Source organism: Camellia sinensis, chromosome 14 (genome assembly GCF_055761805.1).
Source record: "Camellia sinensis isolate YWXY chromosome 14, ASM5576180v1, whole genome shotgun sequence".
NCBI classification, from domain to species: domain Eukaryota; kingdom Viridiplantae; phylum Streptophyta; class Magnoliopsida; order Ericales; family Theaceae; genus Camellia; species Camellia sinensis.
In genome coordinates, this window is record NC_138974.1 from 129,910,658 (window position 1) to 129,935,630 (window position 24,973).

At 33.9% G+C, this 24,973-nt stretch overlaps 2 protein-coding genes across 5 annotated transcripts; one reads left to right on the plus strand and one right to left on the minus strand.

Moving 5' to 3' along the window:
* Positions 1 to 2,183: 2,183 nt before the first annotated feature.
* On the plus strand, positions 2,184 to 16,995 carry LOC114291979 (THUMP domain-containing protein). Of its 3 annotated transcripts, XR_003639534.2 has the most exons (8): positions 2,184 to 2,530; positions 2,620 to 2,736; positions 10,758 to 11,216; positions 12,869 to 13,008; positions 13,108 to 13,228; positions 14,306 to 14,354; positions 14,437 to 14,577; positions 16,696 to 16,995. XR_003639534.2 is itself a non-coding variant. In XM_028235863.2 (7 exons), exons 1-7 carry the CDS (start codon positions 2,438 to 2,440, stop codon positions 16,774 to 16,776), a joined length of 1,152 nt encoding a protein of 383 aa, XP_028091664.2. In that variant the 5' UTR covers positions 2,184 to 2,437; the 3' UTR covers positions 16,777 to 16,995. The 3 variants fall into 3 exon arrangements, 1 of the variants encoding a protein (XP_028091664.2); XR_003639536.2 differs by lacking the exon at positions 14,306 to 14,354 and having other exon boundaries at positions 14,444 to 14,577; XM_028235863.2 differs by lacking the exon at positions 14,306 to 14,354.
* Positions 16,996 to 18,362: 1,367 nt separating this feature from the next.
* On the minus strand, positions 18,363 to 20,985 carry LOC114291977 (ubiquitin-conjugating enzyme E2 20). 2 transcript variants are annotated; one of them, XM_028235860.2, is made up of 6 exons: positions 20,509 to 20,985; positions 19,461 to 19,488; positions 19,136 to 19,363; positions 18,956 to 19,019; positions 18,761 to 18,820; positions 18,363 to 18,662 (listed from the first exon to the last, which is right to left on the minus strand). In XM_028235860.2, exons 1-6 carry the CDS (start codon positions 20,628 to 20,630, stop codon positions 18,613 to 18,615), a joined length of 552 nt encoding a protein of 183 aa, XP_028091661.2. In that variant the 5' UTR covers positions 20,631 to 20,985; the 3' UTR covers positions 18,363 to 18,612. The 2 variants fall into 2 exon arrangements, with proteins under 2 accessions (XP_028091661.2, XP_028091662.2); XM_028235861.2 differs by having other exon boundaries at positions 19,208 to 19,363; positions 20,509 to 20,769.
* Between the last annotated feature and the right edge of the window lie 3,988 nt (positions 20,986 to 24,973).

The following is a 24,973-nucleotide window of genomic DNA, read 5'->3' on the forward strand; positions in this document are numbered from 1 at the left end:
TAATATTTTATTGATACAGATGTTTCAAGCAAAACTGTTAGACCATAAAGATGAAAACAAACATTTTGCTTTTGAACATTGTTGACTGATCTTGCAAAACAATATCAGGTGGCAAGATGTAACTCCCGTAAACACGGTGAAATTAAGGATACATACACCGTTTTCCCCTAATTCAGCCCCCGATTCCCCTATGGATAACTGCATTTCTCTTGAAAATGACACCAGTCTAAGTGTTGGTAACAATCTAACTGTTGGTGAGGGTAGTGTCTCTGCAAATGGGTAAAAGCCTATGGGTAGGAAAGCTTCAAAAGAATTATTTCAAAGAAATCAAGTTGTTGAAGCTGAAGTCCAAAAAATGAGCATACAATTGAAGACATTTAACCAACACCTTACTGAGAAAGAAAAGAAAAAAAAATGAAAGAGAAGAAAAAAGGATTCAAGCACTGCAGGAGACGAAAGAACTTTAGATCAGAAGACAAGAACATGAGATAAAAAAGGAAGAACATTAGATAATGACTACGGACAATTCACATTTGGACTCTCAGATGAAAGCTTATTACACAATGTGAAAAAATGAGATTTTCGCCAAGTGATCCGCATATGTCAGCAACCTAAATTACTATTTTCTCTTGCCTCCTGATGAATAATTACGGGAGAATGTATTTTTTTAATCTTGCAATGTCATTTATTTTTTAATGTAATTGTTTTAGTCTTTATTTGCAATGTCATTTTTATTTTGTAATGTAATGTAGTGGTCCATTATATTTAAATTTGTCTCCTATCTCCTGATAAATTTGTTTGTTTGTTTGTTTGTTTGTTTTTTTTTTTTTTTTGTAATGATATATTTTTTAGTTGGGTGAATTATATTTAAATTATTTTTCTAATTTTTTAATTTTTTTTAATTTTTTATATTTGTTTAGTCGGAAATAATATAAATATATAATTCTTTTAGAAGCAATTAAAAAAATTGTCAAAAAAGACAAAAAAATAAACCCCCCCTCCAAAAAAAAAAAAAAAAAAAAAAACTAAAAACCTATATCCAAATAACATCTATAAACTTAGAGGGAAAGTTAGGCTAGGTTTGGCATATTCAAAAAAAGTCAAAAAATCAAAAAGTTAATATCCTATTTAAGTCACATCATCTTATTTAAGTTACATCACCTCTCTACCACATTACTTCAAACCCAACCCATATTTCATAAAAATTCAAAAAGTGCACTTATTTAGAACATCCCAAAAAGCCTCTAGTTGAGATTTGTTAAAATAACAAGTGCCATTGGAGCACTATTGCTATAATTTGGCAAAATAACACTATTTATAGCATTATTTTAGATACATTATACTTAGATATATCTAAATAGTAAAATATTTGTGAAAAAATATTTAGCACTATTTATTGCCAAATTATAGCATTATTTTAGATGCATTATACTTAGATGTATCTAAATAGTAAAATATTTTTAAAAAATTAATAAATACACAAAAATACGAAAAATATACTGAATTTTATATATATTTTTAATTTTTTGGTATTTTACGTTTTTTAAAGATTTTTTTCACAAATAGTACACTTTTTAAGTGTATTTATGTTAGATAAATTTAAAAATTAAAAAAAATTACTTAAAATATTAAAAAAATTTATTAAAAACATTAAATAAGAAAAATAAAAAAATAAAACCCTCTAAAAATTATAACCAAAGAAGCTGAATGCTATTTTGACTTATTTTGGGAAGATAGTAAAAAATGATTTTTTGACTTTTAACTAAGGCCTCGTTTGGGAACAGGCTAATTTAATAACTTTTTGACTATTTCGTTAAAATATGAGTTAAAAAAATAGTATGTTTGGAATGACTTTTTGACTTTTTACGAAAAGATGTGTAAAAAGTAGAAAGAAAAGAGAATTTTTGACTTTTTGGTATGAGTTGTTAGTTTTTTGGCTAATTTAGTAGCTTTTTGATTTTTTAGCTAAAAGTGATGGTTCCCAAACGAGGCCTAAGCTTTTGGCTTTTTTAGACAAATAATTTGAAAAGTTAATAAAAAGTGACTTTTAACTTTTTTTAATTAATATTTGTTTATGATGTCAAATCATAATCAAATAATCAAACTATCCTTATTTAGTTTAAAATATTACAACTTCACCCATGTAGGCTAAAAATCACCTTCCCAAATGAAAAAAAATTCAAAAAAATCAATTTTTAACTTTGGTTACAAATCAAAAAAAAAATTGACTAAAACCCAACCTCCCAAAACAACGTTTAACAAACACCATTCGAGATAATCTTACCAGTTTTTGAATGTTTTTTCTGAGCCCTAAACTCGGTTCTTGTAAGTTGTAACTCTCTCTCTTCCTCTTCCTCTTCCTCGTCCTCTTCGCAGTACGAACTGGTTTGGCTGTGGCTGTAGCTGTAGCAGTAGCAGATACTCAGTGAACGCTCAAATGGCCTCTGAAAGCAAATCCAAGTCCAGCAGCAACAGTACCAATACCAATAAGAACACCACGAAGAGGAAGCAAAGATATCTCCCTTACAACGTCAGTTCTCTCTCTCTCTCTCTCTCTCTCCCTATATATATGCATTTGATTTTCCGATGCTAAAATCCAATTTCTTTTTAATTTTTCAGAGAAGTGTGAAGAAGGGTTCGTACCCATTACGCCCCGGAGTGCAGGGATTCTTCATCACCTGTGATGGTGGGAGGGAACGCCAAGCCTCTCATGAATCCATTAATGTTATCGATTCTGTATGACCTATTCTCTCACCTTTTCTCGTTTGTTTCTGTATTGCTATTAGTTAACCGTATGATCTTTTGTTGCTAGCTTTCCAAATTGGTTTGTTTTTAGGGCAAATTTCATTTTAACTCGTTTGACCCATGTGTGGATTACCCCTATTATTTGGAAATAATCACATAATAGTAAGTGTGAAACAGACATAATAGTAAGTGTGAAACAGGTGTCAGGAAGTTTATGTGCCCATTTTCAAATGTTAAGGGTAAATTGCACATGGAGTAAAACACATGGGGTTAAAATGAATTTTGCTTCCAAAAAAAAAAAAATGATGAAAATATCAAATGGTTTGCACAATGAGGTTACTTGTGTACAAGGGTATTTTAGTCTTTTTGCTTAAGCCGTTAACGGGCTTGATGGTACAGTTTAGCCTACAAACCACATGAGAGTTATGTGCACGTTGGCCATGTGTTAACATAAAACGCTAATACTCAGGTAAATTACATATTGGTACTTATTTTCCTAAACATGGTACACTTTTGTTTCAAAATGGTAAATTTAGTGATCCGAAATGATTTCAAAAGTTTTTTCTAATATATTTCCTTAAATGTAACCTTCGGAGGAAAAAATCAAATACAATGAACTAAAATCTAAGGTGGCTTAAGTTTTGACAAGACAAAAATATCAAAACTGAATATATATATATATATATATTTTATTAGATGCCTAATAGTTAAAAGAAAATTACTTTAAAATTACCTTAAATTCTTAGTGTTATTGCTCGACTTTTTCGCGCCCCCCTTTCATAGAGTTCGAATTGGTCGTTCGAATTGGTCGTACAATTCGGACTCCTATCAGGGTTCTGAATCTAATCTCACAAAGTGCAATGTGAAACTGATAAACACCAAAGAGTCTAATCTGGCAAATTATTTTGGAAAATCAGATTTTAAATCAAATAATGCCAAAATTGTACTGCTTTGCCAGATTACAGAGTCACCACCTAAATATTTTATTTTAGAAAAATTTAGGAAACCCTGACTCGTGCCAAAGGCCACGTGGCCGTCATTACCAAAGTTGTCTCGGCTCGAGAACTTAGGTACGACAGGGGAAGGTTCTGAAATGAGCACCACCGTTCGCCCGATCAAAGATCGGCCTCTGCTATCATGATATGTTATTTTGTAAACATTATGTGTTCTTATTCCGATTATTAGCTAACTTTACTATGTGACGCACACAAGCAAGTATAGACTAAAATCGCAAGAATTGGAACATTTCAGCTCATGTTTGCTTTTAAAAATGGTTTGAATTTGCCACCCTCAACTGGGCTAAAACGTGGATTTGCTACCTCAAGTGGACTTAAAACATGAGTTGTCACTTTGCAAAGTGGGCTTAAAACTCACATTCGTTGAACTATTCCAATTAAAGTAACAAAGCCTTCATCTACAGGTATTCATGCAGTTTAGCATTTAAGCACATAACCTCATGGAAAGCATGCAAAACATGACAATATGGCAATCACACTCATGCAAGTATGCTAAAGCGTAAAAACTTACCGAGTCCTCCAAGCCAAAACAAAAGCTAGTTAGAAAGATGCATGATCCTAACTATACAAGATGCCTAATGCAACATATGCAATAATGCAACTAAATAGGCTTGGCTGCCTAATCATGGAATTTGCAACACTTTGATAGCATGCTTTGAAACACGTATTCAAAGAAGTATTGAAATTGACAATGCAGTTTGAATGATGCGCTGAGCCTCGGTGTATACATGACAAATGAATGATGCAAACATGCAAGCATAAGGTATGCTAATTGAAACATGTCCCTAATCTAACCATTGAAAGCGAATAAATAAAAGGGAGAAAGATGTAGGGTTGGAAGACATGCACACACACGCACCCTTATTATAACATTGCGCCCTCGCGAAGGAGGGTCCGAATGAATAAGCGCTAACTAGCTACGCTAATTAAGTTAATTATTACAATACGAAACTAATTAACTATTCTAGCTAATTGTTACAACAATTGAAATAAATTAACTAACTATTCTAAGCTAGCTAAAATATTACAAAACAAATTAAGCTAATTAATTACAACAATTGTATGAATGAAATAGCTAACTTATTCTAAGTTAACAAAAGCGACTAAATGGCCTCGAGGGCTAGGGATGCATGCATACTTGGTTGTTTCGCCCGAAAATGCAATTTCCTTGCTATCGGATGCCTCTGTTTGTACTCGTTTTGATCACTGAAAATTATACCAACTCCCAGAATGCCTCTGCTCCAACTTAGGAGCACATTTGTGCAAAAATTGACTGGTGGCCGGTCGGCTACAAAAAGTGGCTGTCGGCTACCTCAACTGGCCGATCGGTCACTCCAAGTGGTCGTTGGCCACTAAAGCTGGCCGGTCGGCCACCACATCCTTGGACTTCTCCTTTTGCTGCAACAGAGAGCAAACAGAGGCAAAGCAATGTATTTTCAAGGAATGTGTGTACTGTTGCCCTTTTTATCATCGCACAAACTCAAAGGAGGGTAACTCTTGGCCTTCAAACCATCAATCAAGCATTTTCAATGCATGATGGCTAGAGAGCCAAGTTTGTACAAGCTTAATCAGTGCACAAATAAGACTCAACGGACCACCACCCTATCATGCATGATCAAGGGTGACGGTGACTAAGAAAAGTGGCACGTTCATCACTTTGAGTATGAAACGTCCCAATTTTCTCGTGTTCGGATTAACGTCCGATCCAAACACATTCAATGCAACGTAAAGATGCTTAATCTTGCCTCTTTTACTTCGTTCATTTTATTTACTCATTTTAGATTACCAATCCATTCTTTAATTGGTTAGTCCAAAGGTAAATGTCCTCTAATGGAAGGAGAGCTTAAACCACAAGTACCTTGAGCATGAAAGAGGCCTCATGCTGTTGGTAATGAACTCCTGAAGGAATTAAACCATTAGGCATGAGGGCCTCAATTCCACACTCAAGCTAACAAGGGGTTTGAAGTCACTTTCAAAACAAATGAAAGAGTGAAGAATAGAGAGAGATTGCAAAGATTTCAATGCTGAAATAGAGTGCAAAATGACACTAAATCATGCAAGTAACTCATGCAAGTTATGCTAAAAAGCCTAACACCTTAAGCTAGTGAAAGAGGTTGCACCACAACCACACAATACAAGCCTCAAAGGGCCAAACCAGCTCAAAACAGAGCTAAGACCAGTCAAAACAGTGACTAAATCATGCTGAGATTAAGGTACAAAGTGCTAGAAAAACATGCTCACGTGTTAGCTTGCAAATAAGACTCAAGAGCAACTCTTAAAAGTAATGAAAGAGTGAAACAAATGAGCATGTGGCAGAGCTATATATGCTGAAATTACATGTAAAAAGAAACTACAACATGCAACCAACTCAAGTAAAGCATCTTTAATGGCCTAAAACACCAAACTAGTGAAGCCATTTGCACTACAACTATGCAAAATAAGACTCATATAACCAAAACAGCCCAAAACAGAGCTAAATCATTCCAAATCAGAGGCAAACATATGCTAGAAATAAGTTAAGATAGGCTACAAAAACATGCTACCATGTGATGCTAACTAGGCATGCAAGTGAGACACAAGGAGGGGAGGCTAACCTCTCCTATTTTGGACTTCAAAATATGCTTTCCACCACTGAAATAACTCTGAATTTCAGTGGTTTAAAGGTCCAAAAAGTTTGATTTGAAAGCCCTGAAAGATGGTACAAAAAGCTTCACAATTAGGCAACAAGAAGGGTAGACTACCCCTTTATGCAAAATGACCTCAAACCATCATGTTTAGGCCCAAAAATTAGAGGTTTTTTGTAGTTAAAAACTAGGCCAAAAACAGTATAAAAATATGGCAAAGCAAGTAATTAAAACAAAGTCTACAAGGTAAGTCCTATACCTGTTAAAGCACAGCACAAAACAGCCACACTTTTAGGCTCAAACCTCCTTCCAAAAACTCAAATTAGGCTCCAAGGTACCTTAGCTCCAAGATGGTCAAATATGGTTAAGGGTTAGTGTGCAAAGGTGTAGAGAAAATCAACTATCAAGCACAAAGTAAGAAGAGAGAGAGAATTCTAGAGAGAGAGAGAATTTTGATCCAAAAAATCTAACCTCCCCAAATGGGGGAGAGCATCCCCTATATATAGAAAATCAAGCTTAGAGCTTGTATTCATCCCTCCATACACGTGTATGGAGATGGACTTCAGTGAGTAACAGCTGGCATAGATGGCAAACAAATATCTGAAAAAGGAGACAAATGGCCGTCGGCCACTCTAAGTAGCCGATCGGCCACTTCAAGTAGTCGACAAGAACAAAAAGTGGCCGACAAGGCCCCTTCCAGGCAAGAGGCAATAAGGTTTGGCCAAAAAACAAGCACAAAACAAAATAGGTTTAGAGGTTCAAAGACAAGGTGTTCCGCCAAGAACTTCGGGCGCTCAAAACAAGCACAAACAAGCACAATCATCGAGTGCACAAACGATGACGTCCAAGTCTTGAGGTCGGTCAAAAATGGGGTGTCTACAAGTGTAATATATAAAAGTCTACCCTTATCGTACCACATTTTAGAGCATGTGACGTACCATGTTCCCAAACCACAAGGGGGCCCCTTGTTTTTATCATCCAAATTGCATAGAATATTTTTTTGTTGTTGCTGTAGAAACAACTATAAGTAATATTTGTATGAATGCCATTAATTATGTTGGACCAACCAAAAAAAAAGAAGAAAATGTGCTATGTTTGTATTTTAGGTGAGGTCATGGGCCCATATGAAAAAATTATTGATAGGTTCTTATTGTTTTGCTTAAATTGTGTGATACTTGTGAAGTTGTGATAGATTGGCTTTTGTGGTAATGTTTAATTTTTCTCGAAGGATCTTATATTTGTGGTGAAAAATTTATGGGTAAAAGTTGAGTTGAGGTATAAAGACACGATTACCCCCTAAATGTACTTGATGATAATGGGATATGATTTCCCCAAGGTTCATACAATAAAATTTTCATTGGGAGAAATGAATACTTAAATATACTCTTGCATGTAGTTGGGTGAGACCCCTATGAAGTTTTCTGTATATCATATACTCATGTGTGTCAAATACGTGTAGGATATTACTGATAAGTATTTCAGTGTATACTTTTCCATGAAGCAAGCAGTTTAACTTGGCTAAAAAGATGCAATAGGCTCAAGTTTTTAAGATATCAAATGGTGATCAACATTAATTACTAATAATAAGAGCCGTATTCCATCTATGTATAATAAGTTATATGAATTTCATTTTACCGTAACACTTTGCAGGGACATTCATTATTATCTTTTACCTCTGACTTGGTGTTATCTTTACAATGTTGTTCTGCAGTATGCATAACTTGATTTATATTGTCTGGATAGTTTTATGACTAATTTTAATGCCCTGTATTCAGAAACAATCATTACATCGACAAAACGACAAGTTGTTTCTTTGCTGAGATTCCTATAGCATGTGTTGCTGTTAACACATGCCTCATATTGTAACTGTCCAATTGAAACTTGTGGCCTTTTTATCTTCTTCTTCTTCTTTTTCTTTTTCCCCATTTGGTAGGGATACTATTGTTGTATAATCTCTGTAATTTTCTCTATTGTCATCCATTATGCTTTCCATGAGGCACAACTTAATTTTTCATTTTTTATAAGCAATTGAGCCTAGATATTGATAGGGACTTAATGTCCAATTGACCTCTTGTTAAAACTGCTTTATTGATGTTGACACTGTCAGGTATCTATCTCATGCAATTTTTTTGGTTCTTTGCTTTCATTTGCTTTCTTGAAGTCTTTTTTCTTTTTGCAAATTCATCATATGCTTTCTCAGATTCTTTTAAGATCATGTTGTCATTCTTCTACTTGTTAGACCTCTACATTATTTCACTTTATTGTTATAGATGCATTCTTGTTCTTCTTTGTTTCCATATGCTTTCTCAGTCTTTGCCATTTTGTAAATCGATCATATGCTTCCTTAGAACCTTTTAAGATCATGTGGTGATTCTTCTTCTCACCAGATGCATTATTTTACTTTATTATTATAAAATCTTTGTCCGGTTACTCTGGAAAGGAAAATCACTTTCATCTTCTCAAGTCTCTTAGTCACTGATGATGGAATGGTGAACAAAGATGTAAATTAAGCAGGCAAATTCGATAAAGTGCTCTTATTAAAAGTAAACCTTGCCCCCTTTGATGATAACTGTCTTTTCTGCCTTGCCAATTTTATTTGGAACCTCTCAAACTCCAATCCCACACTGCTTTCAACTTAAAAGAAACCTGATGACAGTTTGACATGTCCTAGGTAGCAAACCTACTTCACAATCTAAAATAGATTTGAGAGCATCTATATTCACCACCTCATGAACCATGGTGAACTTTTATTATGTGCAAATTCACCTTCAAACCTATCATAACTATAATTCACAAAAGGTGACAATGTAGGTAGCTAAATTTCTTTTAAGTCCATCCCAGAAAAATGTAACTGCAAAATGAAAATAAGAAACCACCGTAGGAAACCAATCCACCTTCCCCTTTTCGGAAACCTTCCATAAATACGCCCTATATTGTCTTCTAATCATTCTACTCAATGCTTCAATATCCAATTATGCAAAAGTATATAAACAACCATAACCCTATCATAATGCTATAAGAATAATACCATAGGTATAATCTTCTCTAGACAAAATAAAAAAAGAAAAAGGTGTAATTCTATGACACGGGATACTATTTTCTACTGCCACAAACAGTCCAAGTAAGCACTCTTGAGTTACATAGTGACATTATACACTTTTTTTGGGTGTGTGGAGCTTGCGGAATCTACAGTTTTTATACATATTGCCTGAATCTAGCTATTATGGAATGAAACTTTCATTGAAAGATTCGTAATTAAGCTTGAATTTCTTTTTCATCTGATAATTTTGCCAACTAGGCATACAATCCGATAATTTTGTTGTTTTTTGAAACCATATAAATGTAGTTTATAATGTTTAATGGTTTCATTGAGATGCATAGAATCTTTCCATGAAGAAAAGTGATTTGTGTTATAACATTTTGTTTGATGTGAACTTTATACTTTGAAATTTGCCTCTATGTCTATAACTTAGTTCCTAAGAAAAGCATGTGTCTAAAATTAAAATTCCAGAAAAATGGGCGTAGTGAAGTGTAAAGCTGACTTCAAAGAATAATTTTTATATGCATGGAATAGTTCCCCCATATATGCCGATTAAAAAAATGGTTGACCATATATTCATTCCGAAAGTCCTCTGGCTTCAAGCTTTGTTGTGACAATTTTTTTTAAAACATAGTAATATGTAAGTTTGTAATCTTTCTAATGGTTTTGGGAGAAAATTGAGTTATAAAATGGAAGACAGTATACTGTTCTATGTCTTTTATGCTGATGGCTTCATGCCATGCTATTTTATTAGTGGGTATAAAACTACCAAACCAATGTATAAGTTGAATCATATCCAGTGACATTGTTCATGTGCATTTCCTTCCGTTATTTATTTGATGATTGTATTGGTTTCTGTTCCTGGATGTGCTTGTTCTCTCTCTCTCTCTCTCTCTCTCTCTCTCTCTTCGCTGTAGATGACACTACAGCAATTACAGTAACATTTTCAGCGTCCTTTTCTTTTTTTAATTCTTGCTTAACATTAGATCGCTACTGCTTGATTTTGATGAATTAAACAGCCTTGCTGTGTCCAGATTTCATTATTGCTTTCACCCTTATGTTACTTCTGTCCCTCCTATTATTGCCCTATTTTCCAATTAATTCGCATGATTCATGATAATTTTATTATCATTTTGTGGAAGATGGATTAAAATTGTGGGACCAAAGGTCATTAAATACTTTATCTATTCAGCTAGGATATGTAGATTGGCTACTTTAGTTGTCGCATGCAAAAGATTCAAAGTAGTGAATGCACCATTAAACTTGCATGCGATATGGAATTCAATGAGACACCTCTTACTGAGCTTCTGTTTCTTTGGTTATATGGTGCAGTTCTATGAAGAGCTAGTCCATGGGAAGGCTTCAGGCATAAAACTTGGACAGTTACCTGATAAACCTGTGAATAAAAAGACTAAATTCACATATTCTGATTCTTCTAGTAGTGATGATGATGATGATGATGATGATGAGAACGAGGACGATGATGATCAGAAGGAAAAGGAAGAGGACAAAGATAAACCAGGTACTCATGCAGAAGATGATGCAAATCATGAAAGTTCCATACATGCAGACCCAGATCCTCATAAACTGGAAGAAAATAAGGATGATAATAAAGAGGCTGCTACATGTCATAAAAGTCCAGAAGTTGAAGTTGAGGAGCCACCAACAAAGAAACAATGCCTAGAAACAAATGCATCAAAACATGGAAATGTCATAACTAATAAAGTGGAGGAGAAGTCCATAGATAAGTTAATTGAAGCAGAACTTGAAGAGTTAACTGACAGAAGCAAGGTAAGTCAATGATAGCTTCTGAAATAGTTTTGGCACTTCATATATATGGGAATGATATTGTGAACCCGGACTCCGTGTCATTAAACCATTTTAGCTTATGGCCTAAGAAGCATGGACATGGATACGGATATGGATATGGATGCGGATGCAGATGCGGACATGGATAGGGCATGGGACACGGCAAATTAAAAAAAATGGGGGCATGGACAAGGCGGGGACACGACAATAAAATATGTTTTTATATATTTTTATTTACTATCTAGATTAGTATTAGATCTACAAACAATCAATATTAACAAAAATTAACTCTAATTCTATAATTTTTTATTTATTTATTAAAAAAATGCACTTTTGAATTTACACTTATAGTTTATATATATATATAATTTTATGGATGATCTATTAAGTATTTAAATCTAAGAAAAAAAAAATAATAACATTCAACATTCATCAAAAGCACTAAAGAAAATGAGAGAAAAGACAACTTGGCATGTTTCTAGTGTGTCCTCGGTGTTTCCCCTAAAAATAAATTATTTAAATAAGGATACATGCCATGTGACGTGTCCCATATTTGTCCCCGCCGCTTCCATGTGTCCGACACGGATACGGCACTTGTTTTGAAGTATCGGTGCTTCATAGCTTATGGCTGTTGTTTTGTTTTATTTTGTTCTTTTTTTCAAAGAAATTTATTTTAAATCCTTCTTGTCCTTGGTTATTATCATGGTTTGCAGCAATTTCATTTCCAGCAGTTTGCGCTGGAAATTTTTGCACGCCTTCTTCTATTTAGTGATATATTCTAGTGATAGCGGATGCATACAGAATTACTTTTAGTTATTTATTTGGTAACATTAATGTGGATTTATATCTTCACCGCAATTGAAATTTGTGGAAAGTATGTTCTTGTCTCAATGGTCTTGTATATTCAACCAAATCTGCTATGAAATTTAAAAAGAAAAGGAATATATATAAGAAAAATGGAAGCATCCAATTCAATATGCTCACTAAGCTTTTATTTGTGCCTATAATTTTTTTATGATTTTTATTTTATTTTATTTTAATTTTTCACTTGCCTATTTACTTCCTGTTCTTACCAACAAAGAATCACACAATTTTTTAAGCATTATCTCACACTTTCTTCAAATTCCACTCAATTCTTAACGGATAAACTTTTTCCTAATCAAAAGAAAAAGATTTGGTGGAAACTTTGTAATTTGTATTCCTGGAGATTGGAGGGTTTCATTGTCTATAATTAATAAGTAAATTGTTTTGTTAGCTTTACCATTTATGTGGAGTTGATGTCTTTTCTGGATAATTTAATTGTATATTCAATATAAGATTCCATCTTTTGAGGGGGCAATTTGTAAACCATTTGATGCATCTATATGCATAGTTATGAAGTCTCAAATTGTGGGTAAGATGCCAAGTCTCCTAGAGCTTGAGTGCAAAGTGCAATGTTAAGTGCGATCTGAGTGAAGCTATAATAGTTGTATCTTGTATATATTAAATGTACTTTCATTTGAAAACAATTTATAATCTATATATATTTTTGACAAATTATGAGCTTCCTATATTACTTAAAGCATATTCTTATCCTAGATATTCCTTGAATCTTTCTCCTGTTTTGATAATAAATTGTTGTGTTTTTGAAACAGAGGCATTTTAACAACCTTGATTCAGGGTGCAATGGTGTTGTATTTGTTCAAATGCGTAAGAAAGATGGAGACCCAAGCCCCAAGGATATTGTGCAACACATGATGATGTCAATTGCCTCAACAAGGAAACATATATCAAGGTTCATTGGATTTTGTATTTGTCAATTACCTTTGTACTGTTAATAGGTTATTTTATCTTAAAAAGATGTACAGAAGGTTCACAATCTGGTTTTAATCAGGTTCATCTTAAGAGTGTTACCTGTTGAAGTCACATGCTATGCTTCAGAAGATGAAATCACAAGGGCAATCCAACCACTCATTTCACAATACTTTCCTGTGGAAACTCAAACTGCACTCAAGGTACTATTTGCTAACTTTGTATCAACATTGGAAGGGGGATAATTTGCATTTGTCTCCTACTACTGCCAAGGTAAAAAATTTGGAAAGAAATAAGTTAATGGAGCAAATTTTAAAGTCTATGGCCAAGGGTGATGCGGCTTCCTGGAAATCTCTTCCCTAGTTGTGAATTTCCCTGGTTAATGTTGGAATTTCTATGATGAAATTAGCTATAATTTGTGGATATGAACTCAAGTGTTGTGTTTTTACTTTGGACATGTGTGCCAGATGAAGATGCTATCCAAAATCCAGGGCCAGGAACATGGATAAGTTTATGCTTGTGAATTTACTTTATTGACCGAGAACAATGATCTATATGCATACATGCATGCAGAGCAAAAAAATGATAAAAAATAATAGTCATGGTGCAGTCTCCTTCGCAAGGAGCCACATATAGCTCACATGTGTATTTTTAAGATTACTGTAGATAAAGAACCTGTTTTTTGTGCAAACTAGTTTGAACATGTGTGGCAGTGTCAAGTTGTTGACACTGTCAACAAGTCTCAACTCTCAAGACGCAAATCTTTCTCAAAGGATGGGGAGAAAATGTCATACATGTCATAACAAAGTAGTGGGTAAAGGTGTTTGTTCCACCAAACTTGAGAAGCTTTGTTATCATAAAGAGGCAGTTGGAAACACCAATGGGGATGCAAAGATACTCATCCAGGAGATCTGGGAGAAACATGTCCATGCTGGACTGGCTAATCTCTCTTTCTCTCTCCTTGTTTTTTTAAACATTTTCTTGCATTGCATTATTGCTGTTAACTCCGGAAAAAATTACACATTCTGAACTTCACTTTTTGTGTTGATGTTCTTCGAGAATTTCAGCATATATTATATAGATTTGGGATTTGGGATATTTAATACATCTGAACTAGAAGTCATATGCTGTAAGTTTAAGACTTTTTTCTTTTTGTTGGTGAAATTTGTTAATTGTGGCTGGGGAACAATTAAGTTAGTACACTTCACTTACTGGTTTACCAACATTAAACCTCTTGTTCTTTTTTGACCCCTAACGAACTCCAATGTTGGGAAAGACAGGTGGGAAAAAAAAAGAAGAAACGAGCTTGGGTTGGAATTGGATCGTGTTGTGAGTTCACCTAGTTGGAATTGCATGTTTCGAACACGAACTGTAATGTGTTGCCTGGACTTTTCTGACTTATCTGTTGTAGTTTGCAGTATTGTATGAAGCCCGAGCAAATACTGGTATAGATAGGATGAAAATCATCAATGCAGTTGCAAAATCTGTTCCTGCACCTCACAAGGTTGATCTCAACAATCCAGATAAGAACATAGTGGTTCAAATTGTCAAGGTAAGATGTGCTTTTCGATGTAAAATTTTGCCTTGTGTATGTCCACTAGTAATGCTTGTTTATAACACAAACCAGTTTTTAATTGTTAAGTTGATTGTCGCGTAGAGATTTTGGGATAGTTCATCTTCGTGCCTTGTCAATCTGGTTTACACATTCAGATTAATGCCTTGTCAACCTGGTTAATCGATCCTGTGCTAATACCATTTATTATTAGTTTCTAAAATTTTGTTAATTTACGGTAATACGTCAAAGGACACAGACAAACTATTTCATTTGCAGAGAAGATGAGGAAATGAAATAGATCTGTTGATAAATGCTTTGAAAACCTGCCTCTTAACTCAATGAATTGACCTGAAACTGTATGTTAACTGTTTTCTATTTAGTGGTTATTACTCTTGTTTGTTTTGTTTGAAAGACACATGGTTAAAAGTTACCCGTGCCCTTTAATGGTTTCTCCAAGAGTATGAGCACTTGTTGCTTGGTTCTATGGATTGACAGCTTAAATGTGAAATCTGAGGCAGCTCACATCATCCTTTATAATAATTGTCATTTCAATGTGGCATTAGAGAACAATCAAATCTCAGAATTGTCATTCCAATTAGTGCTTTCCATGGGTACATTACATCTTATCTATCCATGTAAGCATCAGAGCACATTGAAATATAATTTTCAAGAACTTCTAGATGATTAAGGTTTGTGTTCCCATCTTTTGCTTTGTTGGACATGCTTGTTGGGTATACCTTGTCATGTTTGATGAGGGTACGCCTTGTCATGTTTGATGGGATGTCCATTTCTGTTGTGGATGAGCCACTGGATTACAATAATTGTCATTTCACTCTCCTTTAGTTTTTACGTAATCCTCTTTTTGTAGTTGTAGAAATCACAAAAATTCTACATATGCATTGTGTATCAGAAGTTTATGTATACAATACATATTAACCCAGTGAACTGTAGGGATAAGAAAGCCTTCTGAGGGACTATAGAGCCCACAAAATCTATCCCTTGTTTTTAATATGCTGTTTCTAGGTAAATTGTTAAAGGGTTTGTTACACATTTTACCCCTAAATAATTGCCAGATTGTGTACTTAGTCCATAAACTATCGATTTAGTCCCTAAAGTATATAAATCAAAGTCTAATTAGTCTCTAAATTATCTATCTAAACTATCTATTAAATCTACTAAGCTCTTAAAGTATTTAATTCAAACCTATTTAGTCCCTAAAAGGATTACAAAAATAAAATATATGTTCATAAGTATTATAAATTAGTAAAAGACCCTACCCATTTTAGGAGATAAGTAAGAAAATGTTATAGATAATTGTCATTACTTTTATAAAGGAAATTCACCATAAGGACTAACGCCCACTTTTCAAAGACAATAAAAATTAGTTTTTTTTTCTTTCAAAAACTAGATTGGGTCTTTTACTAATTTATAATGCTTATAGGCTTATATTTTATTTTTTAATCATTTTAGGGACTAAACAAGTTTGAATTAAATACTTTAGGGATTTAATGGATTCAATCGATAATTTAGGGACTAAATATATTTTGATTTATATACTTTACAGATTTAGTAGACTCGATCGATAGTTCAAGGATTAAGTAGACAATTTGGTGATAGTTTAGGGGTATAAAATGTAATAAACCTATTTTTAAATTATGTTGCTTATACCTTGTGATCTGGGGCAAGTAGGACAAAAAATGCTTAGCTTATATGCCTTTATCTTCGTATGGTTTTTGGTGAAAATTGTGTCTCTTTTGTTAAAGCCACTTGTATAAATTTGAAATTGAAATTTCTCCCTGGGCTGTTAATTACTGCTTTCCCATTGGGTTTGACATAGAGGCTAGTCAAACAAGACTGTTCCGAGTGTCACATTTAAGGTTGGGATGAAGTCATTAGTGCCTTTTCCTGTAGAATCGATTGTACTGGCGATTAGATTCACCCTTTTTACAGCCCAATTGGCAAGCACGAGTCTGAACATTTGCCTCGTTTGCAACTGAATGAAATTGTATTGAATTGTCTGAATAGTATATGCTATTGTTCATGCATTATAAGTTTCTTTAATTTGGGGTACAACGATCGTGATTATAAGTTTGTTAACTTTTCTCTCTTTCACAGACTGTGTGCTTGATGGGAGTAGTTGAGAAATACAAGGAATTGGCCAAGTACAATCTGAGGCAGCTATCATCCAAACCATAGTTTCTTCCACACTTTTTTGGGTATTATTATAATTGGGAGTTGCTTTGTAATTTTTGTCAGATGTTATCAAATCGTTATTAGGTTAAAGATTTTGATGAAAAATCAAAAGATGAATTAAAGATCTTGGACTTGAGAGATGAGGAGCTGTTTTCTTTTAAATTATTTAATAACATGCTTATCATTCTAAAAGTTTAATGTAACATGGCTATGTTTTTATTACCCCTATTAATTCTACTTCTGGAGGCTTGTTAAGCTGTTTGACTCAGTAGTATTATTATTGTTTTATATCTAACTGAACAAACTGATGGACTTGCTGACAAAGATGTTCATGGGTTGTATCTTTACTCATCCAGTATCGTCCCTTAAATCTTCTGTGATTCTTTACGAGTCTGCCTAATATTAGGGCTGCTTTGACATCTATGAAAAAAGACAAAAAATTAAAAAGTTATCACTATTCACAATATATATATATATATTATATATATATATATATATATATAAATTTACAAAAAAAGGTACGAGTTAAAAAGTGTATTGAAGTGATGTGTTGTTTGTAGTGTTGTTGGTACACATTAGACAGTTGGATGCACTTCTCATGATACACAAGACAATGCTGTTCAGCCTATGGGAGCCCATAACGGATCCCGTTTCGATAATCTGAACTGTTTAATGTGTAGAACTCGTCGAGTATTATATGTTTGTAAAAAATCACGTTAATCGGATATCGATAACTATATGATTAAATCAATTTTGTAAAAAAAAAAAATAGACGGTGAAGAAATTAACAGTTGACAAAAAAACTAATATGATCAGATAGCTATCGATATTCGATCAATATGATTTTTTACAAGTATATAATACTCGATGAGTTTTATATATTAACGGTTCCGATTATCAAAACGGGACCTGTGGTGGGCTCCCATAGGCTGAAAATCTGCTCCTACATGTGTTTGCTGCCCATCGTCTGGCTTCTTAGACAATCCAAGTCAGTAGGCATTTAGATATAGTAGGGATAAAATGGTAATTTTGATATTTTTATATAATATTTTAATACACATTTTTTTTTATATATATTTTTTAATACACATTTAGATATATATTTTTCTCTAATTTTTTTACTAAAAAGTTAAAATATGCATTTATTTAGAACACTCCAAACAATCCCGGAGCACACAGTGCCGCTCAAACAAGAAGCAAGCTTAGAATTTGGTTAACCAAACAAATCGTTCACAAAACTGCTGTGTGTTCCCTAGTAAATGAGATACTAGCAATTCCCGATAATTCCTTACCAATGAAAATTGTTTCAGAAAAGATTGAAATGAGGGTTGACCATAGCATAATTTGGCCTGTGGTCCTTTGTGTCCTTATCCAAAAGTTTGGGACAACCTTCGTAAGGATGTGTCATGAGGCTTTGGGTACCTAACTGAACCAATTTGATTTCTCAGATATTTTTCCAGTTTACTAATTTTGCCGAGTGTTCATGTCCTGCTTTTACTTAGTTTTCTTATAAAGAAGCCAAAAAAAGAAAAGAAAAAAGGAGCAGAAACTTTAGCCCCCTCAGATTTAGACAAAGAGCAAACAGAACAAGGAGCAAACACAATAATCTTGTTTTCCAATCCAAACTCAAACTAGCAATTCATTAGTACACTTCATTTTTAACTGCAAATATCCATGAAATCTCAATTTTCAGTTAAAACAAGACACATTGTAGAAATCGTGAGAGAAAAAAAAACGAAAAAGGAATAAATGGAAGAAAATGTTGAAACAATAATCTCGTTTAAATCTTTCTTTCCTCCAGAAGAAAGAGAATATGTGTGGGTAACTGCCAAACCACCTTTAACATCTAGCAATAGGCTTGTATAACTTCTCCACCATCTTCCTGTATTCTGTAAGAGACGAAAGATCAATATTTCAGACATTAAAGTCTGTAAATTCATTTGAAAGGTGAATATATATATATATACCAAAAACAAAAATATTTTACCTTCTTGGTTGCTCCATAGTGATGCAGCTTGTGTGTTTAGAGGTGAGCTTGTATTTGGTTCTAAATTCAACACCACCAAAAAAAAAAAAAAAAAAAAAAGGAGAATGTAAAAAGCACAACCATAACAATCAAATGGGTATTCTAAATTTTGTTTAAAAAAGAAAAAAAGAAAATAAATTTAGTGAATAATTTTACCTCCAAGCAGACTCTGGATAGAAAGCAGTATTGTTCTCACATCATAAGCTGATGACCATTTATCCTACACAACAAGCACAATTCACAATTAGCAACATACATACATTATTAATGAAAATCTATAATGACAAAGTATAACAATATCGCCTTCTAGTGTTTTTGGATTCATCCAATAATCACCTGAAGGATGTCCAAGCATATGTTGCCATATAAATCTACATTGGGATGAAAACAGACGGTCTCGAATTTGACCTTGGGAGGCTTAAAGGGGTAATTGTTGGGAAACGAGAGAGAAAGCCTGTACTCTGTTCCTTCAAAGACTGTGTCTTTGCTTCCAGTAATGGTCCCTTTCCAGCAGAATATATTGTCTTCCTCAGGGAATGCTGATATAAGGGAACCGCCACTCATCTTTACATTGTGACAAGAAAGAGAGAGTTTATCAGAGGACACTTTGAAGAAACTAGTCAATGCTCAAAAAAATTCACATTCTGTGAATGATTCTTACCATTAAGGCCATCAATTCAGATTGCAACCTGTTTTGTGGTTTTTTTTTTTTTTTGGGGGGGGGGGGGGGGGGGGGGGGGGGGGTAAAGAAGAAGAAAAGATTCAGAAATCCTTGAAATCACAAGTTAGGAAATAAATGATAAACTAGCTATGTAGAATGCAATTCATTTCAGGGAAACACAAACAAACACAAAAATAAAAAACAAAACAAAATCAATGAAATAAAGAAACAAAAAGCAATCTATTTAATGAAAACAGATCAATAAAGCAGAACTAAAAAAACCCAATAAACAATATGTTACTTCAATAAAGAAAAAGGTAAATTACATTTTTACCCCAGTCTTTTATCTTAATTTTACTTCTATCTACGTCACCTTCAACCTGTGTTTCAATATGGTCTTCCCGTCATCCAAAATTTAAAAAAGAGGGTAAGTTAGAACATGAATAATCAAAATGAAAATTGAAGAAAATTTAAGAGTGAAAAATTGTAATTTGTTTTATAACTTTTTTGTAAATTGTAAACAACGAATGAACCAATTGAAACACTGAATGAAGTTGAAGGCTTAATTTAATTGTTGTCATAGAAGGTGAACAACAAATTAAAATTTAATTAAACATTGATGGGTGAAAATGTAATTTACCCTAAGTTGGTTGGGGATTTGAAGAGGAATTTCAAAAGGGAAAAGAGTGTGTGAAAATAGGTGAAATGTAATTATATTTTATTTATATTTCATCTTCTTTTTTTCTTTATCTTTTTAAATTTCTTTCCAAATTCCTCAACCATACAAGCGTGAAGAAATTCCAAAGCATAAGCTGCAACATATATTTTGTAAAAACAAAAACATAAAGAACCTTCTAAAAATGCAAATAATCAAGACACAATTAGACCAATCAAGTTCAAGAACAAAAGAGAGACCAATTCAACACGAAATCCTAACCCAGAAACCAATCTTTCAACTACATAGATAAGTAAAAACAAATCCCAAATGTCATAATAATCAAGTTTGGATTTTAAAAAATGTACATATGTATTAGGTGTTTAATTGTACCTCTTGAGGACAGGGAGGGTGTCGACACTCTTCGCCGTGGGGAGAGGCTGTTTGGAGGATGCGATTTCCATGGCGGTCACCGCCATGTTATTGCCTTGGTTGTGGCCGTTCATGTTAGTCATCGTCTCTCTCTCTCTCTCTCTCTCTCTCTCTCTTTCCTGGTTCTGGTTCTGGTTCAAACGGTGATATGTTGAGAAGATTTGAGACCCGGCTAGAGAGAGAAGCACAGAGACAGAGCTTGATGAATAGAGAGAGAGAGACAGAGAGAAAGAGAGAGAGAGAGAAGGGAAGAGATGGAGGAATTGGATGTCTTCTTCTTCTTGTTCTTTCTAAGAAGAAATGTAGAGGAAGGAGTCTCAAGAATTCAAACACTTATTTGAACGTTACATCATTTGCTTTTTGTAATTTTCGGTTTTTTCTCATAACGGCTAGTTTCAATTTCTAAGACCTTGCATCGTCTAGGGTTAGGGTGTCCCCACTAGGATGCAACCAGCCTTGCCACAATTTAAAGCCCAACAAAAATTACAACTAAAAAGACACGATCTCATATATAATCAAAATTTATATAATCCTAAAATAAAATATTTATATCAATTAGTTGTATATATTTTTAATTTTTACCAATTTTTTTTATTTATAAAAAATTTGAGACGTTACTACATTTCACTATTGTCATATTTTCGATGGATGGTCACCGAAATCTCGTTGGAATGTTCAACATTACTAATAAGTTGTTAGAGTATCGTCAAAAATTTGCTAGAGTATTGCCGGGGTGTTCGGAATATCATTGAAAGTCGTCGAAATGCCCAAAACGGTCGTTGAAACTCATAGGAATGTCCATAATATTGCTAAAAAAAAGAATAAATGGAAAAATTAGAGTGAAAAAACATAGCAAAACATGCTAAATATTGATAAAATGAAAAGAAAAAATATGTAACAACAAAAAACAACAACGTTAGGAAAAACATATGCTATTTTTAAATTTTTGTAGGATTTAAACAAATAATCTCCAATTGATCAAATTGCAAAAGCAAGTTTTGAAACTGTAAAATTGTTACAGTTTCAAAGCATGATTCTATTAAAAATCAAATTGAAAAATATGTTATGAAATTACAAAATTTTGCAGTTCTAAAGAATGATATGAAATTGAAATTTTTTACAATTTTAAAGCATGATTCATTTCAACATCAAAAAAACTAAAACTAGAAAATTTTATAGTTTTCATCACCTATAATTAAAATTTGAAAACAACTTATTCATAACGTGAAAATTTCGTTTAGCAAAATAGGAAAAGAGGAGTATGTAGTAGAGAAAAAGTAAAAAAATTAAGAAATTGAAGGAGAGAGACAGATATAGAGAGAGGGTTGTACTCCGACAACTATTTTTGATTTAGATCTAGCTGGATCTGATGTAAGTAGATCTACATCAAATCTAAGTAGATCTACTTATCTTTTTCGCTGGAAACTCATCTTTTTCACTGTCGGTGATGGCGAAGCAAGGAGTTAATGGTTAATGGTTGCTAGTAGACCCCAATTGATGGTGGTCATCGGTGACTGTGTAACAGCACGGGTTGAGACTCGACCTTCATTTTTTTTTTGGTATAGAGATAGTTGTTAAAAAAAAAAGGGTTTTTAGACATAATTAGACTAGGCTCGAAAATTTTCTTAGTATGGAAATTGGATTTTTCGAAACTTATGATTTTGAAAATAATTTTTCGTAATAATTGTTCCTTATATATTAATTAGTCTAATTTAATTTTATGAGATTTTTCTATGAAGTATTAACCCTTTTACTTCAACATAAAACTTAAAAATTTCAGCCAAAAAATTATTTTTGTACTAAAACTGGGGGAACCACTTTTTGATTTAATTAGATTTTGATTTTTCTTTTGTATTTTTCTTTGAATCTAAATAGGGGGCATTTCCTTATTTACATTATAAACTTAAAATGGAAATAAGGTTGATATACAGGGAGTGCCTTAGGAACTGAGTCTGTGAGGTTGTGTTTGTCCAACAAATCTCAGTTAGCTCGAACGCAAGAGTGAGCGCTTGAACGGTTTGCTTCTCATGCCTGATATTCTGGGAGCCTTCTTTCTTCGCTCGAGCGAAAGAGTAAATGCTCGAGCGGCCTATTCGGAATCAACTTATCAAAAATCAACATTTGCTCAATTTTTTTCCTCACTTTTCCATTTCCTCTCTCCCTCTATCATCTATTTTTAGAAAAAACACTAATCCAAAACTCTTGATTTCCCTCATTTCTACTATAGACTCACCTTAGATCTTCCAAGATAATTGAAGAGCAAGCTTAGATTTGATTTTCACCGATTGTTTCGCATTTTCTTTGAAGTTCTTGTTGGGCTTCTATCTCCTTGTCTCCATTCTTGAGGTGGGGATAATTTTAACTTGGTATAGCTATGATTTGAGATATATATGTGATATTTTCTTAGTTACAGTGATGTGCGTGATGATTTTTGTTATATAAAATGAATTTGATAAACAAAAAGGGGCTTATTCCTAATTTATGGGAAAGATTATGGATATTCCTTATTGATTATAGATGTTGACGATGAATCTTGGTTCTTGAAGTGAAAAAGGGAAAAGCCACAAATTGCTCAAAAACTCTAGTTTTCAAACTTGATTTGATAATGGGGCTTTGTTCAACAGACTCTTACATCTTGAAATTAGGTGAATGATTGTCATAAATGTGTTGAAACATATAAGTTTTGATTCATCTTAGAAATGTGTGGTGAGATAGATGAATATTGGAGTTATGGAAATGAGAAATTGGAGAAAATCCTTTTTTGTTTATTGCTATTATAAAATCTTGTTTATAAATTGAATAAACCTTAGGCAAATTGAGATTTGTGAACTCATGCATCATATGCATTATGGTTTTATCTTTGTGATCCTACAATCTCTTGAATTTTTGGAAATGTTGAAAGAGAGTAAATATCGTATGAGTCCAGATAATGAATCGGGTTTTGGAAATGAGTTATGTATTGTATTGGTACCCATGGAGGGAGTCAAGGTACCCAATTACTCTGTCTTGAGCTTATTGTTGGACCAATGTGGGAAAAAGGTTTTTGGGTGTCTATGAGCCCACCGCTTTAGGAGTCAGCAAATGTGAAAAAAACATGATTTTGGTTGTCCATAAGCCCGCCATTTCAGGAGTTGGCAAATGTGGAAGGGAAATGTTTTGAATGCTTATCGCCCCACCATTTTTTAGAGTTGGCAAATATGGGAATATTTTCAATATATAAATCTATATATGTAAGTATGATTTTGCGGCTCTTGCTTGAGATGTCATAGCATATTTGCCACCCTATGGTTGTGGATGAGATTTTAAATGGAAATCATGCATTGAACATCATTGATTTTAAAAGAAAAAATATGGATTTTTCTTAACATGTGCATAGCCTAATCATATGCATCTCGATCATTTATATACTCTATTAATAGTATTCTTACTAGGCATTAGCTCACCCCAACTAACAATGTTTTAGGGAATTGATGGTGTGACTCCGCCCAAGTAACTTGGCAATGAAAGTGGCTTAGGACTGAATGCCCATTTTTGTGTAATCAAGGACTATCCTTAAAAATGTGTACGCCATTAGGGTACTATACTTTGTGGTTCGTCCACCCGGGGGTACTTCGACGATCAAGTCAGTTATCTTCAAAGATAGCAAAAGTACTTAACTCACTATTCAGAATACAAAAAGCATATCTTAGACCCACGAGGGTGTCTCTCTTTTATAGCCAATACTGACCTAATCCCAGTAGAAGCCTAACTTCAATGGACTTTGTGCTCAATGCTAATCTTGGACTCCCAGTTAGATTGGGATAAACTTTCTAAGAGTCTTATCTTTATCCAAACTGAAGTCCTCTCTCATTTTAGGACTCTTGTCCCTTATCCGCTTATCCCGGATTCCGGTATCTTCGCAGATAACCTCGGCCTATCCGCGATTACCTCGGCGTCATGACCAGGACACTTCGGTGCCACCTCGGCTGACACTTTGGTGCCACCTCGGCCACGTGTTGTCATTCCAAAAATATGTCCCCACAACTACCCCCTAGGTTCTATTACCTCGGCATACTGAAGTGATGGAACCTATACTGTTTCTTCCATTTAGCACGTCGGCTAAGCCCGCTTGTTCCTTCGTTACTGAGGTCATAATTCGTCGGCTTGATATGACCAAGACTTAGTCTGCTTTCATCAATGCTTCATAACCAATAATCAAGTTTTATTCAAGTTTTTTAGCCGAGATCGTCTCCATAGCCGAGGTCATTCTCCATTAAATCAAGAAGTCCAAGAGTTTCAACATGCGTATGAGCTGTCATGCACGGTATTTCAACCATTTCTGCCACGCGTCTTTCCCCTACTGAGCTGTGCCTGACATGTGCCATTAAGTCGTATAGCATTTGCGTGCGCCGTCTGATAACACGTCGTCCTAGGCACACTAATTGCC